Genomic DNA, 21,816 nt, shown 5'->3' on the forward strand with positions numbered 1-21,816 from the left:
ACGAATATGACCTGTATAGAACTATTCAGGGCGGTTGCATATAAAATTAAACGGGCAAATGTAATGGCCAACGTCCTTAAGGATAAGGCACCGTAAGCAGAAGAGGGAAAGTATGCCGAAGTGTATCCCGTGAAGTGTTGTACATTATTGTACGAAGAGGCAACGTACAAAAATAAAATTGAGTAAACTTACTCGCTGCCAAAATTCCAAGTAATACAGCTATAGCTACTATGATGATACATAATGACCAACAAATCCACTTATTTTTCCTCTTTTCGACTCTGTTGTCTTTCGTCAGATACAACTTCTCGCCCCTGAAACATAATAATCACACAGTATTGATATTAATAAGATTCAGATAACTATTCACTATTTTATTTTACACTTAGGTACCTCATGAACTTCCTGTGTTCATTCACCGGCACGAAATACTCGTCGTAAGGATTCCTAACGTCTTCGTCTTCTTTTTTCAAAGGAATAGTACTCATTCCGGCGGTATCGTAACCCTTAAGGCCGTTATGAATGGCACTGCCTGGCTTCATGTTTATCAGCTCTAAATTGACTGCTTCCGTTACGGGTTCGTGATTGTTAGACTTTGTTGGATCTGAAACTGATAAGTTTTTCCATTCTTAGTAGGTATAAAAGGAAATGAATAAAAATAAAATCGGTTAACTAAAAATTAGATAACTATTTGGTACTTATAATCAAGAAACATACAAGCAATATACTTAAAATTAGAGATGCATCAAGTCAAACTAGTTTGATTTTACTTAACAAACTTGACTTGACAACCAAACATTTTTTGTAAAAAAATTTGACTTGACTTCGATATCTTTAGGTTTGACTTGAAACTTGAAACCAAACTTCTTCAATCAGTTTGAAGTTTGAAAATCATATTGCGCAACGTGTTTATTTCCAATTCTAATTGAGAGCCAGGGCCTTTTATTTTGACTTATTTGGATAGGACTGAACCTGTACTACACTGCAACTCCGCAAATTAGTTATAGTTCATATTTAGAAGTATATGCTTGGCTTGTTTGTGATGTTCGTTTTGAAGTGTGTGCTTTGTGCGATCATTTATGAACCTGAACCTTTTTCGGCTCAGAATACGTACCAGAACAAATTGAGTCTAATTTTGAAGGTATTCCCACTGCGAAAATTAAGAGAAAAAAATGCAGACGAAACAGAATTAATTAAGAAAAATAAATATACTGATTTAATTAATGTTGCGGCAGGCGATTGCAAAACAATGAAAATTGTAAAGTGCATATTATGTAAAAATAAAGAACAGCGTTATAAAATGACAAATAGTGGAACTAGTTTTTTAAAACGACATCTGATGCAAAGTCACAAAAAATTCGTTAAAGCTTCTCTGTCAAAATATATTTATATTTTGTTGTTCCTTCATAAATTTTTGTTGAAGTAGATTAAATTACACTTGTTATTATAAAAAAAAACATCCAACGAATTTTTTGTTGTAATCTAGTAACACTCAAATAAAATATAAAAAAGTGAATAGAATGCATAAAATTATCACCGATTACCGATAAAACGAAACTTGCCAGCAAGCAATTTTACGCGTACATGAATCATTTTCTTGAATTTACGACTCTATTTTGACTTGGATCGACCCGTATCAAGTTACTTTTATATGGGCCTCATTGTATTTTTAATTTTGTCATCTTAATTGGCATTTCTATCATTTCTATCTCGACAAAAAAGTATATTATCTACAAAATAAATCGTTGTTCAAACTCTTTCAAACTAATAGTTTGACAAACAGTTTGAATTTTCAAACCTGTAACCATTGACCAGTTTGACTTGACTTTAATTATTTGTCAGAAGGATTGACTTGAGTTTGACTTGAAATTAAGTCAACCTTGTGCAACTATACTTAAAATACATTACCTAATCCATTACTATATGGCATATCATTGTTAAAAGTGCTTTTCACATCTTCTATAAATGCTGGATTGTCAATTCCACTTGGTGATTCGTCTTTAGATTTTCTCGAGAAACTGTCGTTAAGTTTGTGTTGACTTTTATAATTTCTATTCATTTCTTCTAAATTACTGTGATTTTCTAGAGATTCGTTGATGTCTATATTCGCAGTGGCAAGGTAATGCGGCAATTTGGTATCGGTCTGAAAAATAATTTAAATCAAAATCAGATATATCAAAAGTAAGAGAGTGCACAAAGGCATAAATTGATAGTCTAAAAAAGTGCACTGCGCATCCGCTAGGAAAAATATTCTGATTCGGATTTTTTGCACAATCTTACTCAAAAAGGACACCTTTAAACGAATTTGCATGTTGTTAGGTCCAAAAGTAGGTGAAACATTTTTTAAACGTTTTTTTTTTATTTTTTCCTAAAGTTGATTTGACATATAAGCGATTAATTTTTTTTTATTTAGCTAATGCCTCGACAACTAATGGCCATTGGCATGGTACAGTGGATTTTTCCAATTACGTACCTAGTGTACATTTTTAACCCTCAAAAACTAGGTAAAAAACTGAAAATTTTAATATTGCCAAGGTGAGTAGATATTATTTATCCATCGATTGATGAAATTCCGAAGAGTTTTTTGCAAAACAATATCGAAAACCCCTTTGTTTTTAATTGCTAATCAAGCGGCCGTTACACTATTTTCAACCGTTGCATGTATACAACATTGCATGTAACATGCGTAAATATAATGTGCGGAAAATGTTCTGATTCAATTTTCTTCACCATTTTGCTTGAAAATGTTCCCTATTAACAAATTTGCATGTTGCCAGGGTTAAAAATAGGTCAAAAAATTTTTTTAAACAATTTTTTGAAGTTACTTCTTTAGGCGCGATTGGGAGTGAATTTTTATTATTCTACGCGCATGCGCACACAGACAGTCTGTCGTTAGTAGTTGATAAATCTTTCAAGTTACGTATATACCAGTGCAAAAATTTTTGTGTCTTTGGATTTGTCTTACTCGGGAGTAAGATAAGTATTATTAAAACATTTTTATATTTATTGTACTTCACTTCGTCTGTTTGTTACCGTGAATTGTCATTATTTCCGAGAAACTATATAAACAGAGAGGTCGTGTCGTTATTGGTAGAGCATTCGGCCACAGATCGAGACGTCTTGGGTTCAAATCCGGACCATTTCTATCCTTTTTTTAATTTTTGGAAAGTGGTAAGCATTAAAATTAGTTTAATATTTAAATAAAATAAAAATAAACTTTTTAAAGTATATTTATTTCGTTGAAATCATATAATAGAAGTATAACTTCTTACGTACGTACAAACACACATTCTTTTTTTTTTTAAACTTAATATGTTTTCCAATAATTACATTATAGTGTCGAAAATAGTGTCGCGCCCGCTTGATTAGCAATGAAAAATAAAGGGGTTTTCGATATTGTATTGCAAAGAGCTCTTCAGGATTTCATCATTCGATGTTCATAGAATATCCACGTACCTTGGTAATATTAAAATTTTTCAGTTTTTCACATAGTTTTGAGGGTTAAAAATGGCCGACTTTACAATTTTTAAATTTTCAATCGCTTATATCTCGAGAACTATCACATTTAGAGAAAAGTCACTTAAGATCTTTTCTATTTGGAATAATCCAAGAAACCTAAAAAAACTGTCCGATGCAAAATAATTTTTGTTTTAGGACAAAACAAAAAAAAACGTTTAAAAAAATTGTTGACTGCTTTTTGATTCTGGCAACATGCAAATTCGTTAAAAGGGGAGCTTTTCAAGCCAGATAATGAAACAAATTGAATCAGAATATTTTTTGCGCACATAATATAATTTACGCATATTACATATACATGCAACGGTTGAAAATAGTGTCGCGCCCGCTTGATTAGCAATTAAAAAACAAAGGGGTGTCACGTCAGCGTTCGAAGACAACTGTCCGGAGATAGTCAGGAATTCCAACAGGAAAGTTCCCTGGTGGAATCATAATCTTGCAAATCAAAGGACAGAGGTTAGACGAAAATTTAATTTCGCCAAAAGGTCAGGCGAGTGGGGCGATTATCGCAAAGCTCTGACTGACTACAATAAGGAACTGAGAAGGGCAAAAAGAGAATCGTGGAGAAGGCATTGTGAAGAGATAGAAGGGACTTCAGAAATGGCAAGGCTCCATAAAGTTCTCTCAAAGGACCCTCAGATAAGTATTCCCTCGCTCCAAAAAGAGTCAGGTGAATACACTCAGAATGGTGAAGACACCCTGAAAGAGCTTTTCAGGGTGCACTTTCCTGAGTCTGAGACAAAACTGATACCACTAGACACATGGCAAACCGGACTGGATATCATGAATTATGGTTCTAGGGAAAACTGGCATGTGGCAAAAGAAGTTATAAACCAGGACAAAATCAAATGGGCAATAAACTCATTCGAGCCATATAAATCACCGGGTCCGGACGGGATTTATCCAATACTTCTACAGAAGGGAAACGACCTTCTTTTCAAAAAATTGTGTAAGATACTGCAGGCTAGTTTAGGGCTGGGGTACATACCAAAAGCATGGAGGCTGATAAGGGTGGCTTTTATACCCAAACCTGGCAAAATCGGACAGGAAAGGGCCAAGTCTCTGCGGCCATTAAGTCTGATGTCATTCGTACTGAAGACCTTAGAAAAACTGCTCGATAGGCATATCAGGGATGGTGTATTGGTTGAAAGTCCGATACATCGGGGACAATATGCATATCGAGCGGGAGTCTCCACAGAAACGGCACTGCACCATCTTGTACAGAGAGTGGAGTACGTTCTAGAAAACCAAGAGGTGATGTTGGGTGCATTTCTCGATATTGAGGGAGCATTTGACAACACCTCTTACGAAGCGATCACAAGGGCGATCCGTCTAAAAGGAATAGACGAAACAAGCTGTAGATGGATAGACTGCATGCTGAGAAGCCGTGTGATATATGCTACGTTGCTAGGGGATACAGTGTCAGCTCAGGTAGCCAGAGGCTGCCCACAGGGGGGAGTCTTATCTCCTCTATTGTGGAATCTGGTCATGGATGGCCTGATAGCTAGACTCGACAACGATAGGCATCACGTCCTGGGCTATGCGGATGACCTAGTCATCTTAGCCCACGGAAAATTTAATGGTACAGTCAGAGATCGAATGCAACAGGCTCTGACAGTAGTTACAGAATGGACTTCAAATGTAGGGCTTAACATCAGTCCTCTAAAGTCCAAAATCATGAAATTTACTAAAAGAAGGAATTCAGAGGAATTGGGTCCTCTAAGTCTAAATGGTATACATTTAAATCTGGTGAGTGAAGTAAAGTATCTCGGGATAATATTAGACTCAAGACTTACTTGGAATCAGCAGATAGAAAGAATAACGAAGAGAGCGGTATCTACGTTAATGGTAGCCAGACGTACTCATGGAAAAATGTGGGGTTTGAGACCAGACATGGTATATTGGACTTATAACATGGTGGTAAAACCCACAATTACATATGCATCAGTGGTATGGTGGCCAAAAGTGCAGCAAAAAAGTGCCATCATCAAATTAAGCAAGGTGCAAAGACTTGCTTGTCTCGGGATCACGGGGGCTATGAGGGGCACACCTACGGCAGCTATGGAGGCACTACTGGATCTCCCTCCTTTACATATAACAATAAGAGGTGAGGCGAGAATGGGCTATTATAGACTGCGAGAAAACCTGAGCAACGTACCAGTTAAATCAGGACATAGTAAAATAACGAATGAAATTAATGATGCCGAATGGATGATGATTTCTGACCATATGACATCAAGATATATGCCTGAAGTACCTTTTCAAGTGGACATTTGCCCACGAGACGAATGGGACAGAGGAAACTCTCGACCCAGACTGCAGGGTTGCACCTGGTATACGGACGGGTCTAAAACTGCAGACGGTTCGGGCGCAGGAATATTCTATAGTGGTGGAAATTTCAACATTTCTATTCCACTGGGAGAATGTACATCCGTATTTCAGACAGAGATTTTTGCAATCTTGCAGTGTGCAAGAGAAAACAACCTGAGGGCATTCGAACTGCAGCGGGTTAACATATGCACAGATAGCCAAGCAGCCATTGGGGCTCTTATAAGCCCTAAGGTGAACTCTAGGCTGGTGTGGGAATGTCGACAAGAACTTGATAGACTGGCACAACATAACAGTGTTATACTGGTATGGGTTCCAGGTCATCGGGGCATATACGGCAATGAAAGAGCTGATGCACTTGCCAAGAGAGCATCAGCTACAAAATACCTGGGTCCAGAGCCGGCCGTGGGAGTGCCAAAAAGCACCGTCCGCGAACGAAAAAAAGCCTGGATCCGAAGCCAACACAACTCACACTGGGAGAGTGTACCCGGTCAAACACATGGCAAGATGTATATCGGACGGACATGTGCTAGTAGAGCTGAGTTACTGCTGAAAACAAGCAGGAATCAGCTCAGAGTCATAACAGGTTTCCTCACTGGACATGCGCCAGTTAAGGGTCACCTGCATACAATGGGGCTGTTTCATGGAGACTTGAGCTGCAGACTCTGTAACAGAGAACCTGAAACAGTCAACCATATTTTGCATGACTGTGAGGCATTGGATCGGAGGCGGCAAACACTTTTCGGAGACATCGAAATGACTCCAAAATTATATGGCACCCACCCACTAGACCTGTACAAGCTGGTACAGGGTTCCAGAATTCTGGAATGGGTTTCATAAACAATGGAAGATGTACAATAAGCCAAGTGGCTGCAGTACAACCGGTTCACAACAGACGGCTTCCAGGGAAAAAAAAAGGGGTTTTTGATATTGTATTACAAAAAACTCTTCAAGATTTCATCAATCGATGTTCATAGAATATCTACCTATCTTGGCAACATTTAAATTTTCAGTTTTTCACATAGTTTCTAAGGGTTAAAATGGCAGATTTCACAATTTTTTAATTTTTAATCGCTTATTATGTCAAAAACTATCAACTTTAGAGAAAAGGCACTAAAGACCTTTTCTGTTTGGAATGATCCAAGAAACCTTAAAAGCTTTGTTCGGTGCAAAAATAATTATTTTAGGAAAAAAAACAAAAAAAAAATGTTTAAAAACCTGATAACACTCGAATTTGTTAAAAGGGGTTCTTTGTAAGACTGTGCGCAGTGGCTTTCTGGACTATGGTAGAAAGACGAAGATTTTCAGATCGTTATGGAATGTTTTTATATCTTGCAAAGATATATAAGTGCGCATCAGTTTTGGTTTTAGTAGATACTCACAGATTTTATAAGATTAGAATACAGATCTGTTTGTTCTTTAGAGTTCCATATTTTTAAACCGCATCTACTACTCACAGATATTAGCGGGGATAGCATATAAATTAGGTTAATTAAAAATTGAATATTACAATGGGGTAATATACCCTCAAACTAAATTACAATTTAAAAAGTAGGTAAGTATACACCAACAATTGTGACTCAATACCATATAAACATAATACTAACCACGTACATGTCTTTAAACATGCCACAAGAAACCAGTTTGAGAACCTGGCTTGATAAAGATGGAAATATTACAGTCAATGAACAAGACAAACTGGAGAGGTGGAAATGTTTGATGACGAAAGAACCGAAATTCAACCCGAAAATATATCGACTGGTCCAAACATAACCTTCGATGAAATGGAAAAAGCTATAAAACTATCAAAGAATAGGAAAGCAACCGATTCAATAAAATATACGAAACAGGGCATATACCAACAAACTGACTACTGTCAACATTTGCAATGATACCGAAAAAATAAACGCTAAACAATGTATCTGTCATCACACTATGTCATCACTAGGGAGCGGATTTTATGCTAAATGCATATTGCATGCATATTTCGCATATTTCAGAACTTTACTAATTTTTGCATATTTTTTAAAAAACATGCATATGTTGTGCCTATTAAAAACATTTAAGTCCAAAAAAAAAATTTTAATTCGACACAAAATATTTCCCCGCACAGGCTGTTATAATTCGAAAACTACCTGAAGAGAGACGGCTCATTCACTGCCTTTTCATTTTTTCTTAGAAAATACCCGATCTTTACACAAAGTACTTATTTATAGTGCGCCGTTATAAAATGATTGTAGGATGTTAAAATGATGAAGGTGACTGAAGGATGGTTTACCGGGAAATCCGAATTTTATTTACTTTTATTATATTTAGCAGGTACCTACAATAATTCTTGTGATTCTTTTAAATCCCCCATTGTTAAGAGAATTTACACATTCAACCATAGCACAGTATGTATACCCCATTCCACGAATATACGACCCTCTTGGATTATCGCGACAACGAATATTTTACTGTGCAAAATATGAAGAACGAAAGTAAATTGCAAATTATATTGTTGTTTATTGGAGTCATTATTAGAGCAAAATCCTTTCGTACTTCTTATGTTGCACACTAAAATATTCGTTGTCGCAATAATTCAAAACAGTCGTATATTCGTGGAATACACCATATATAGAGGTTCCACCATAGTTTTACGATTTTCTAACGGGAATTGAAATATTCATGCTTTAGATCAGATCCCGTCTTTAAACGGCTTTAAAACTTTGGAGGACATATTTATGCGAAATCATTAATGGAAATTTTGAAATTGATTTTGGTGCAGAATATTCGGCTTTAACAAGTTATTTTAAATACGCCCCAATTACTTCTACTGATGTTGAAAGGAGTTTTTCAAGTTATAAAAATATCAAAGAAAATGTTTCCTCTTAAAAAATTTGAAAAAGACATTGTAGTGAATTATAATCGAAGATATATATTAGTGATATTGTTGTTTTATTTTAAATAGGTAACTATTGGTATCAGTTTTTGTAAAAAATGTGAATAGATTGCATATATTTAAAATAATGATTTTATTCGAAAGATAATAAATAAGATTGCCGCCCCCTATAAAAGAACCCGCTAGAATATAATAGAACAGAAAATTTGTGGTTTCTCGAAATGCGCATTTTTTAAATTTTTGTGCATATCTTGCGCATATTTCGTAATTTTTTACTGCATATATATGCGCATATTTCATCAAAATTGATCGCATATAAATCCGCTCCCTAGTCATCACACTAGAGTCTGATGCTCTGAAAATTTTCTTAACCCTCCGTTACTCGCACACGGTGTGGGAGACCGGGCCTGTAAATAAATTCCTGTAACTCTGCTTGTAGTGGGGATTTTGAATGGCTACTTCGTATACTTCTTCAGTGGTCAATCAACTGTGGGTAAAGTCAGTTCGCAGTGTAAAAAATAGTACTGTCCTTTTGTTATTACGGAACACGGTCCCGTACACCGTGTGCGAGTATTTGTGCACCAATTTTTGTGTTTGGATCACACATCGATATTTTTAATTAGTAAGGTAATTTAAGATCTTTTCCTTATTTTCAATGTTTATAGATTAGTTTATTTATATTTATATATATAAATATAAATATATAACTTACCCAGAACCATCAGAATGAGGTTTAGGGAGATATGTGGTTTACCAACAGAACAAGTACCAGTCGTAACACCAGGAACTTCAGATCGCTGTGCTGTTTGTGATTGGAAGAAAAATAGAAAAACAAAGTTTTACTGCCAAATATGCTCAAAATATCTGTGTTTGGAACACCATTGTTCCAATGAATGTGACACCATTGTGTATTTCATGTTTTAAAAACCTTAATTAATTTTTATAACTTTTTTTGTTACTACAATTACTCTTTATTTTTAATTTTTTTGTGTATTGAATTAAGATCTAAAGTTCTTAGTAAACAAATTTAACCATATTCAATTTTTTTTTCACTTCCAAAGTTTTTGTATATACATATAAATGGATAACAATGAAAATTATTAAATTTTTGATTAAAGTAATATAATGTGAACACAAACGCATATCTACAAAATTATATGATCATATATTCATTAAATAATTTAATCGTACACAATTTTGCAAAAAAAAATAATTTTAAAACACTGCTGGCCCATATTTTTGGACCCGGTCTCCTGCACCGTGCGCGAGTATCCGATCACAAAAAGTTGGCGCGAGTAACGAAAGGTTGAACACTGTACGCCAGAAATAACCTTAGAACCAGAAAAGCATCATTTCGTTTGCAGGTCATGATTCAAAGATGTAGGGATATAGAACAACCGGTATTTATGTTTTTTATCGACTTCGAAAAGGCCTTTGATCGGGTCTCCCACGACAAACTGATTTATCTTGCAACTGGTGGAAATTGACTACCAAGACATCCGTATTATCAAAAATTTGTATTGGCTTCATGTGCAAACATACGAATTGGCCAGAACACGACGGAGCTAGTGGAAATACGACGGACGTGGAGTGAGGCAAGGGTGTATCTTATCGCCTCTACTTTCTAATATCTTCTCCGAATTTATTTTCAAAGAAGCTTTAGATGAAGATGCAGGCAAAAAAGCAACGGAATTAATGTCAACAATCTCATAGATACGCAGACGACACGGTACTGATTGCTTCTAATCAAAAATAGTTGCCGAACACTTACCTCGGAGTAATAACATGTGTACCCAATCGACACTACTCAAATATCATATCTGTTAAATAGGCAGTGTTAAACAGTACCGATTTTAAATCTACATTTTATGTGTTAGAATGAATCAATGTTGTATTCCAAGTTTGTAAAGAGCGCGGAATGAACACCAACACATTTCACATATCCACAGTGCTATGGAGAAGCTCTACAAATTCGATTTACCAAACTAAACTTACATTATGTTGCAAATCCGTCTCATCTAAGTTAACAGGAACTGTAATTTCATTCTTGTGGTAATAATGGTCATCAGGAGATTGTTTCTCTATTTCAGCGTCGGGCATGACATGTACAGCCATTGTTATTTTATCCACATGTTCGTGTTTGCCATTTTGGGAGTTGTGGGAGTTATCTAAGGAGGAATGAGGATCTTGCGCAGTATCACTACCGCCGTAACTGCTGTCAGCGTCCATAACCTACAAAAATATTAAAAAAATTGTTAGTTTGAAGTAATTACGATTTTTTTCAAATATGTTAATTAAGTGACCTCCAGCGGTACAGCCAGAACAAATAAGATAAGAATTTATTGTAGTGGTGTATCGGGTATGCGGTCTGTTATTTGAAAAAAACTCTTTTTTCTTTTATTTCTCTATATTTCGCTGATTTTTTGTCAGCTTCATCAGGAGACAACTAAAATATTATTAAAATTTTGTATAAATATAAGATGAGAATAAACAATGAATTACTTACAGATTTAGAGTTAAAAATATTTAAAAAGGTTCTTATACATAATATGTTCAAAACAGTAATAACAATATTAGTTAAAAGCAACTAGATCATTAGTAATGAAATATAAAAAACAAACATAAAAACAACTAAGACACAATTAAAACACAATAAAATTACACATTAAAAATATACAGGATGATTTAAAATACAACTGTAAACAGAAAAATTATTTTAACATACTAAGAATATTACAGTAAATATTGCTCAACTGTCCCGTGTCTGCCTTGTAATTTACTGCATATTTTTCTCTGTTAATATGACACATTTCTAAAAACAATCTTTTCTTGTAATTATTCTCTTGATGTAGAACCCTGACATTTGAGTAGTCAAATTGATTCCCAGTCTTTAAGTAATGGTCAACTGCTGCACATGTATTCTTCTTTTTTGTACAGTCACTTTTGTGCTGTGTAACCCTTTGTTTTAGCCATTGAGAAGTTTGGCCAACATAACAGCTCTGGCAATCCAAACAAGGCAGTTTGTAGATAACATTAGTTTTATTCACAGTTGGTGTCCTGTCTTTTACTTTAGAAAACAGTTGTCGGTTTTCTAACAAATTATATTGAACAATTTTGATGTTGGTAAATTGTTTAAATAAACTAGTCACAGAAGGGGTTAAATGTTTTATTAATGGTAGTTTTCTATATCGGATTGTTTGTACTGCACCGATATCAGAGGGACCGTCAAAAATGTCTTAAATATCAATTTTTTAAGGATATGTTTCGGGTATCCATTATTTTCAAAGATGTTTAACAGCAAATTTAAGTTTCTGTTTATGAATTTATCATCACTCATATGCCTTACCCTATTCTTCATTGCAATCACTGTATTAAACTTTCGATGAGTAGGATGATTTGAAAAAAAGTTTAAATATCTTCCAGAGTGTGTTGGCTTTTGATACCAATCTATCAATATTTTGTTTTGTTCAGTTCTTATTAATTTTGTGTCCAGAAATGATATCGAACAATCATTTTCAATCTCTAAAGTAAATTGGATATGTTTGTTAATGTTATTGAAAATGTTCAAGGTATTTTGAATTTGTGAAGTAGGAACAGCACAAATAAGATCGTCTACAAATTTTTTAATGAAGGGTAAAGGGAAAGGTAATTGTGGAATAATGTCATCCAGCAAATGGTCCAAAATTATGGTTGCTATTATGGGGCTCAGTGGACTACCCATAGGTGCTCCAAATATTTGTCGATATAATTTATCATTAAAGCTAAAATAGGTGTTCTCAAAAAAAAATATATATATATATATATATATATATATATATATATATATGTCTTCATATCAAGGCGAGATATATATATATATATATATATATATATATATATATATATATATATATATTATATATATATATATATATATATATATATATATATATATATATATATATATATATATATATATATATATATATATATATATATATATATATATATATATATATATATATATATATATATATATGTATAGCGTGTCTACTTGAGTTGGAAACATATGGGAAACTTTTTTATTATTAATTTTACGAAAAAAAGTTATTCTTTATAAAAAGTTCTGCATGCCCCAAAACCTAAGATTCAATTATCAGATATCAAATTTTCTCAATATTATGCGAGGTATGTCAAAAAATATGAATTTCGGCTAAGGGTAAAGTACCTTTATTTCTCTCAATATCGAAAATTCTTATGATAAAAAGTTGTTTGGAATTAAAAACTAAGATGAAATATGCAATTACATGCTTCTTATTGAAAAAAAAATATTTTTCTCAAATTTATGGATACCCAACATCGTTTTTAATTATTACAAATATCATAACTCGTTTATTATTCATTTTACGAAAAAAAGTTATTCTTCATAAAAAACTTTGCATGGTCTAAAATCTAAGACACAACCATGATATATCAACTTTTATTAATTTTATACGAGGTGTGTCAAAAAATATGAAATTCGCTCAATATTATAGCACCTTTATATTTCACAGTATTTCAATTACAAGGATGTAATTGCATATTGACACATAGTTTTTAATTCTAAACAACTTTTTTAATAACCGTTTTCAATATTGTGAAAAATAAAGGTACTTTACTCTTGAGTGAAATTCATATTTTTTGACATAACTCGTATAAAATTAATAAAATGTCATATCTGTTGGTTGAATCTTCGGTATTAGGACATACAGAGATTTTTATAAAGAATACCTTTTTTTCGTAAAAGTAATAATAAAAGAGTTATCGCATGTGTAATGAATAAAAACGAAGTATCAATTTTGAGAAAAATTTGGAAAATGTTTTTTTCCAATTAGAAGCATGTAATTACATATTTGAGCTTGGTTTTTATTTCCAAACAACTTTTCATAATAAGAATTTTCGATATTGAGAGAAATAAAGGTACTTTACCCTTAGCCGAAATTCATATTTTTTGACATACCTCGTATAATATTGAGAAAATTTGATATCTGATAATTGAATCTTAGGTTTTGGGGCATGCAGAACTTTTTATAAAGAATAACTTTTTTTCGTAAAATTAATAATAAAATAGTTTCCCATATGTTTCCAACTCAAGTAGACACGCTGTATATATACAGGGTGTAACAAAAATACAGGTCATAAATTTAATCACATATTCTTGGACCAAAAATAGTTCGATTGAACCTAACTTACTTTAGTACAAATATGCACATAAAAAAAGTTACAGCCCTTTGAAGTTACAAAATGAAAATCGATTTTTTCCAATATATCGAAAACTATTAGAGATATTTTATTGAAAATAGACATGTGGTATTCTTATGGTAGTAGTATCTCAAGAAAAAATTATAGTGAAATTGGGACACCCCATAAAAATTTTATGGGGTTTTTGTTCCTTTAAACCCCCCAAACTTTTGTGTACGTTCCAATTTAATTATTATTGTAGTACCATTAGTTAAAGACAATATTTTAAAAACTTTTTTACCTCTCAGTACTTTTTCTAAAAGCCAGTTTTTATGGAGATATTTTGAATTTTTGTCAAATCCACCACATATTTGTATATGGCTAAGTACGATTATGGAGACTTGGTAATAATATGAAAATTTATTTATGATTTACATTTTTAGGTATATTTTGAACCATATTAAAAAAGAAACCACATCTCGATAAAAGGCGCCTTATCGAAAAAATACAAGGGGGTAAAAAAGTTTTAAAAACACCGTGTTTAACTAATGGTACCACAGTAATAGTTTAATTGGAACATACACAAACATTTGAGGGGTCTAAAGGAACAAAACCCCCATAAAATTTTTATGTAAACATATTAAAAAAGAAGCCTAATCTCGATAAAAACTGCCTTATCGAAAAAATACTAAGAGGCAAAAAAGTTTTAGAAATATTGAATTTAACTAACGGTACCATAATAATAATTTAATTGGAACGTACACAAAAGTTTGGGGGGGTTTAATGGAACCAAACCCCCATAAAATTTTTATGGGGTGCACAAATTTCACTATAATTCTTTTTTAAGATGATCCTGCCATAAGAATGCCACATGTTCATTTTCAGTAAAAAATCTCTAATAGTTTTCGATATATTTGAAAAAATCGATTTTCATTTTGTAACTTCAAAGGGCTGTAACTTTTTTTATGTGCATATTTGTACAAAGGTAAGTTAGGTTCATTCGAACTATTTTTGGTCTCAGAATATGTGATTTAATTTATGACCTGTATTTTCGTTATATATATATATATATATATATATATATATATATATACATATATATATATATATATATATATATATATATATATATATATATAAATCAAACAAATGAAATAGAGAATGTGGAAAAATCCCCTTACGAACAATTCACACATCCACCATTTCAGGTTGGGAAAAATTTCTTGAATAGAATCAAAGATCCAAACACCTGTTCTTAGAAATGTGTTTCGCCCTCTTTATTAAATTTAGTTACTTTTGGTCGGTAAACCAATAACTTAGATCTTTTGATCACTGAGTGTGTTTCAAAGATTTACATCTTTTGTTTTTTTATATACTACTACTATCGGTTTACAGCGTTCTCCGACGCCTTCCGACTCCTAACCGCCATTCTTCTCTGTTTAACCATAGACCTGGAGGGATTTCTCTTTCCTCTAGTTCTTTTTCAATTCCCTCCCTCCAGCTTCTTCTCGGCCTTCCTCTTTTTCTTCTCCCTTGTGGTGTCCATGCCAAAATCTGTTTAGGGATCCTGTCATCTGGCATTCTCTGTACATGGCCGTACCATACCAATTGTTTTGTTTTTATGTCATCAAGTATTGTATGTGTTACTCCCATCATTTCTCGTATTCTCTCGTTCGGTATCCGATCTCTTCTTGATTTGCCTGCTGCTCTTCTCCAGAAGTCCATTTCTGTTACTAGTAACATTTTCTGCGCTCTTTGTTTCAGTGGCCAAACTTCACTGCCATATGTGATTATACTTTTAAGTATGCTATTGTATATGAGCTGTTTGTTCGCTTTAGATATTGTCTGGTCCCACAGAATGCCGTTCATCATGGATATGGCTTTTCTACCCTGCATGTTTCTGTCTTTTATAGCAGCATCGAGTGTTCCATCTTGAGTTATCTTCATGCCCAGGTACTTGTATTCATCGCAGTGTTTAATTTCTACCCCATCGTCTAATGTAATGGACTGTTTTGTTCCTCCAATACACATGGCTTCAGTTTTCTTAATGTTGACTTCGAGACCCCATTTGTTATATTCTTCTATTAGCTTCCGCGTCATGTAACTTAAGTCGTCATGATCTTGAGCAATCAGAATTTGGTCATCAGCGAAACATAGAGTGTATAGTGTTGTGTCGTCATTGAGAGGGATTCCCATGCCATTACATTTTCTTTTCCACAGCTTGAGTGCTTGTTCCAGATAAATTTTAAAAAGGGTAGGCGAAATACAACAACCCTGTTTCAATCCTTTCGTGATCTTAAATCCCTCAGACATCCTTGATCCAGTTTTAATTTTTGCAGTAGTTCCATTATACAGACTTTGGACTGCTTTGATAAGACCATGTTTAATGTTGGTTTGATAAAGGGTTGACCATAGTTTGCTGAGGGGCACACTGTCATATGCTTTTTGTAAGTCTACGTATACCAGGTGAACTTCTTTATTGACGGCTGTTTTTTTCTCAATAACTTGCGTAATAGAGTACAGGTGGTCTACTGTGGACCGCCCAGCTCTAAAGCCAGCTTGCTCCTCTGATTCGTAATCTCTATAGTCATTTTCTATTTTATTCTTAATAAGTTTCCCATACATCCTACTTATTGTGCTGTTTACCGCAATTCCTCTGTAATTTTCACATTGATCCTTGCTGCCCTTTTTGTGGATTGTTGACATGATAGATAATTTCCATTCTTTTGGTAATTCGGCACCATTTAAGCAATCTTGGAAAAGTTTTCTTAGCTGTTCTTGGAGTTTGTCTGTGCCGGCTTTTACTAATTCTGCAGGGATGTCACCAGGACCAGGGGATTTTCCATTTTTCAGGGATTTGGTTATTTCTTCCATCTCTGATTTACTTATTTGTAATGGTGATGAATTTATATGTATACCTATCATGTTGTCTTCTATGTTAACAAATTCTGGTCTTTGTTCTGTTAGTAATTTTTTGAAATATTCTTCCCATTTTTCCGTTGTTATTGGTGATATAACGTCTTTTTTCTTATTAGTTCTCATATTTTTAATTAATCTCCAACTCTCTGTGCTTCTTCTACCTCCTATGTAAGTATTGATTTTTTGGCAGTTCTTTTCCCACGATTCGTTCTTTTTTTGAGTTATCTTCTTTCTTACTTTGGCTTGGGCTTCTTTGTAAATTATTTTATCGTTGTCTGTTTTTGTTGATAGGAACGTTTGGTATTTCCGACGTTTATCTGTAATTTCCTTTTCTACTTCTTCATCCCACCAGTACGGTTTTATTCCTTTATGGTTTTCGTCACATTTCCCCAGTGCTTCTTCTGCTGCCAAATGAATGGACTTTTTGATGTGTTCGTAGTGTTCTTCGGTATTTTCAAAATTACCACTTTCTAATTTTTCATCTAAACGTTTTTTATACAATAGCTTTACACTCTCATGGTTTAGACTGCATAGATTGTACCGTACTTGTTTTATTAACTGATTTGATTCGATGTGCTCTTTTTCTTTTTCATATCTGTTTGGGAGTACTGCTTTAACTTTTAGCAGATGATGATCGGTGCCACATGATGGCCCTCTGGCTACTCGCACATCTTGTATTTTAATTGTAGTTCTCTGTCTTACAACGCTATAATCTATTATAGATTTCAGATTTCTGGTCTGTTGTATCCAGGTGTACTTATGTATATCACGGTGTGGATAAAATCCATTTAATATTTTTAAGTTATTTTGTGTGCATGTTGATATTAATCTGGTTCCATTATCGTTTCTGGTATTTTCACCGTGTGCTCCTACCACTTTGTTGTTAAATTCCCGTCCAACTCTGCTATTGAAGTCTCCTAGAAGTATGATCTCTCTAGATGTTCCTACTTTTATAATTTCATCGTTCAGTTGTTCGAAGAATTCATCTTTATTGTTGATCAATGCGTCCTCATTAATGCCATATACTCCTAGTATGGCTATTCTGCTTCCTTTTATCGTGATGTTCATTTTTATAAACCTCTGATTAATTGCTTCCCAAGAGGTAATATATCTTCTTAAAGTTTTGCGAATAACAATAGCAACTCCTTGTTGTGCTCTTTGGTCTTTAGTTACTCCACTATAGAACATGTCATAGTGACCCCACTTTTCGGAACCACTACCCTTCTTTTTAGTTTCCGTAAGCACCGCGATATCTATCTCTGCATTTTTGAGTTCTGACATGACTTCTGGTGTTTTTCGGGAGATACCTTGCACATTCCATGTACAAAAATTCATTAACCGTTTTCTTTGCAGTTTTCGTCTACTGTGTTTCCAATCTTGTGCTCCGAGGCTTTGGTTAGGCTTTTTAACATTGTACGTGTTTTATAAGTACCGAGGAGTTAGCTCGGTGCCTTAACCCCCAACCTGGAGGGCCAGGGATTTTACATCGGAGTATCCTTCTCCTATGCGAGTTGCTTCCACTACAGCTAGAGAGTCCCACCTACCCTGATCTTATACCATCCCTAAAATCAAGGGTTGCCAGCTCCGCCACCTTCGCCGTACCAAAAAGTAGTCTTCGTCGCCTTGGATGCCGTTCTGGACTTCATCCGTAACCCTGGACAAGGGACCCTTAGCAGGTGCTAGCTTCCCGGGTCAAGAAGCTCCTGGAATCTGCGGACGGCAGGGATTGATTCACTTTCCCTGATAGGACTATCCAATAGAATCCAAAGGACTCTAAAGGAGTTCCTACCCGCTACCTAGTACCCGCTACCTTGTTTTTTTATATATATATATATATATACCTATATATATATATATATATATATATGTCTTCATATCAAGGCGAGATCCGTTTGTATCATAAGCTATACAAGATGAGATCCGTTTTGCAAGGCGAGATCCGATTTTGGATCTCACCTTGTATTCACGTGTATATAGTGACATCTCGATGTAACAATGGTTAGGGTACAAGGAAATCGATTTTTGTCTGGACCTCATTTTGCACCCCTTTTGGTGAATTTTATATTGCAGTGGTTCCACTAAATCCGCTGTAGAGGGCAGCGCGCGCGATCCGTTGTGTATATGGTAAATATATATTTTGCAGACAACCCGAGATCCGGTAAATTTGGAAACATCGCAAATGAATTTCACGGTCAGCTCTCTCACTCGGCTTATGTCTAGCTTGAATAAGAATGTTTACATTATTTAAGGGCTCTGTCCAGAAAGGCGATTGTCAAATATCTCGAGAACTAGACGGCATATCGAAAAAACTTTGGAATGCTTTTTGAATGGTTTTTTAAAATCTATATACTTATGCAATAGCAGGGTTCTTATTCTGCCTGCGAAAGCGGTGGGTGTAGCAACTTTGAATTTTCAACTGAAACACTTTATTTTTAATTAAATAGTTGAAATTTAGAATTAAAAATACACAACTTTTGTTTGAATCGATAATAGCTTCTTTAATCCAGTCGGAAGAGCTTCAAAATCGTCGTTTTGATGACATTTTTAGGGTTTAGGGTACCTCAGGTAGTTAGCTTAAAACGTAAGAAATAAATTTGAATAGTTAATGTTTATTGATAAACAAAGCTCCAATTATATTTTACTTCAACTCATTTTAAGGCTATTTCAATAAACTAATCGGTTCTTTTTTCAGTTTTTTGGTAAAACATTCTAACTTATAGACGAAAATTCTTAAAATCGGCTATATTTCATTTAAATTGTCAATAAATAATTAAATTGAGAAAAAATTGGTCAGATTTACATAAATTTTGTTATTCCGTCCATATAGAAACTAAAACAATTGTTACGTAGTTACACTGAGTGTCATAAAAACCGTGTATTTTTACTCATTTCTTTGAGCTATTTCACGTAATATCGAGATATAAGTTGTAGTTTTTACATAAGTTATATTAACGTTAAACTGACTTAATTTATAATTTTATAATCAACAATTAAGTATAGCGAAATTTATAAAACCTTGTTTAAATTGTTTTACATGCTCTATAATGCGGTTATCTTAAATTTTGTTTTGAATGTTTTTCTTCTTACTGGTAGGCAAAATGTGCATTTTTGACATCAAATTGTTGATAACCAACATAGTTACTACTCAAAATATTAAAAAAAACTAACCGTCGGTATAACAGGTTGCCTGAAAACCAGATGCAGAACAGTACCATAAATGTTTTAGACTTTTTAGCACTTTCTTTAAGTGAAATTTAAAATCATTTACCACCCATGTACACTCATTACGGAATCTGTTACAAGAATTTCAGCGATTTCAGCCATTTTTTCAAAATTTATTTCGATTTTCTCTAGTAATCCTTCCAAAAGACAATACATAAATGGTGAATACCTTTTACACCAACTTCAAGGAGGGTAATTTATACAGGTACATACCTGGAATTATTATATGGACCGTTCACTCTTGTTAGAGTATAGTTCGCTCAAATATGAGCTCTTTTAATCCATTTCACGCGGTAAATTAGTCCGCTTTTCCTTTAGGTCTTAGTTCATAGGTTGTGATGTTTTTTTGCCCTCTCTACTATCTTCTTCCACTCTCTCCGGTCCTGAATCTTTTCTCTCCAGTTTGCAATTTCCATCTTTGATATATCGTCTAGCAGTTGATCTTCCCATCTAATTTTTGGTCTTCCTCTTGGTCTATTTTTTACTGGTTTCCAGTTCATTATCTTCCTGATCAGTTCTTCTACCCCTCTTCTTTGTGTGTGCCCAAACCATCTGAGGCTTTGTGCTTTAATGAATTTTACTATATCTTCCCCTTTATTTATATTTATTATTTCATGGTTCATCAGCTTTCAATATTCCCCTGTTTCTGTCTTTACTGGGCCATGTATCCTTATAATTTTTCTCTTAATTATTTTTAACTTTTCTTCGTCTTTTTTGGTAAGGCACATTACTTCTGCTCCATAGGCTATCACTGATCTGATTGCTGCTGTGTATATTTTTGATTTTGTTTTTTTTGCTCAGGTTTTTGTCCTTGAGTAGTTGGTGATATTTCCAATATACTCTATTACCTGCTTTAATTCTGTCGTTTATCTCTATACTCCTTCCGTTTTTGCCGTCCACCATCACCCCCAGGTATTTGAAGCAATCTACTCTCTGGAATGTATTTTCACCTATCTTTATTTCTGCTATCCTGTTTACATTGTCTCGTGTGCTTATAAGATATTTTGTTTTATTCTGATTGATTATTAGTCCTCTCGTCTTTGCTTCTCTTACCAGGGTTAAAAGTGCCTCTTCTAGTCTTTTTTTTATCTCGTGCTACTAGTCCCAGTTCATCTGCATATCCTATGATCTGTGTTGAGCTTTGAATAATTGTCTTTTTCAGCCCTGTGTCCCTAATTACTCCTTCTAGAGCGATATTAAATAGTGTCGTTTGTCATTGACAGACTGTCTCCTTGTCTTACTTCAAGTTCTATTGTGATGTCATTTGTATCGCCCTCATTTGTTTTAACTTTTGCTCTTGAGTCTTTTATTGTCATTCTAGTTAGTCTTATTAATTTTGCCGGTATCTCCATTTTTTTCATTTCTTTTAATAATTGTTGTCTGTATATGCTGTTGAAGGCCTGTTGGAAGTCGATGAATAGTATGTGTAATTCTATGTCATGTTCATAGCTAAATACTAAAGTAGTAGTAGTAAAGTAGTAAAAAGGAGTACGACCGTCAATTCCAATATAACAAAGGAGCACTCGTAAGTGTAGGGTTTTATCGGTCAAGTGGGTGAAAAAAGAGACAAAGAATTCAGCTACTTCATCTATTTATTGATGACGTTTCGTCTACTGCTCAGTAGACATCATCAGTTCATCTTAAAAAGACATGTAGCAAAAGATAAGATGTACATAGTAAAAAAACCTTATCCATGAACCAACGTAATGTATAAGTATGTAACATTTAAGTGTATAGTTAATATTTAAAAA

At 34.0% G+C, this 21,816-nt stretch overlaps 1 protein-coding gene across 1 annotated transcript in view; it reads right to left on the reverse strand.

Moving 5' to 3' along the window:
- The window catches only part of LOC114345298 (uncharacterized), a 436,109-nt gene extending 424,574 nt beyond the window's left edge, over positions 1–11,535 (reverse strand). Inside the window, exons 1-5 of the mRNA XM_050647575.1 lie at positions 11,506–11,535; positions 10,721–10,957; positions 1,909–2,143; positions 394–610; positions 193–314 (exon numbers count right to left, since the gene is read on the reverse strand). Coding sequence (XP_050503532.1) covers positions 193–314; positions 394–610; positions 1,909–2,143; positions 10,721–10,957; positions 11,506–11,535 — 841 coding nt within the window. The remainder of the gene's footprint in view (positions 1–192; positions 315–393; positions 611–1,908; positions 2,144–10,720; positions 10,958–11,505) is intronic.
- Positions 11,536–21,816: the final 10,281 nt, after the last annotated feature.

This window comes from Diabrotica virgifera, chromosome 3 (assembly GCF_917563875.1).
Source record: "Diabrotica virgifera virgifera chromosome 3, PGI_DIABVI_V3a".
Taxonomy (NCBI): domain Eukaryota; kingdom Metazoa; phylum Arthropoda; class Insecta; order Coleoptera; family Chrysomelidae; genus Diabrotica; species Diabrotica virgifera.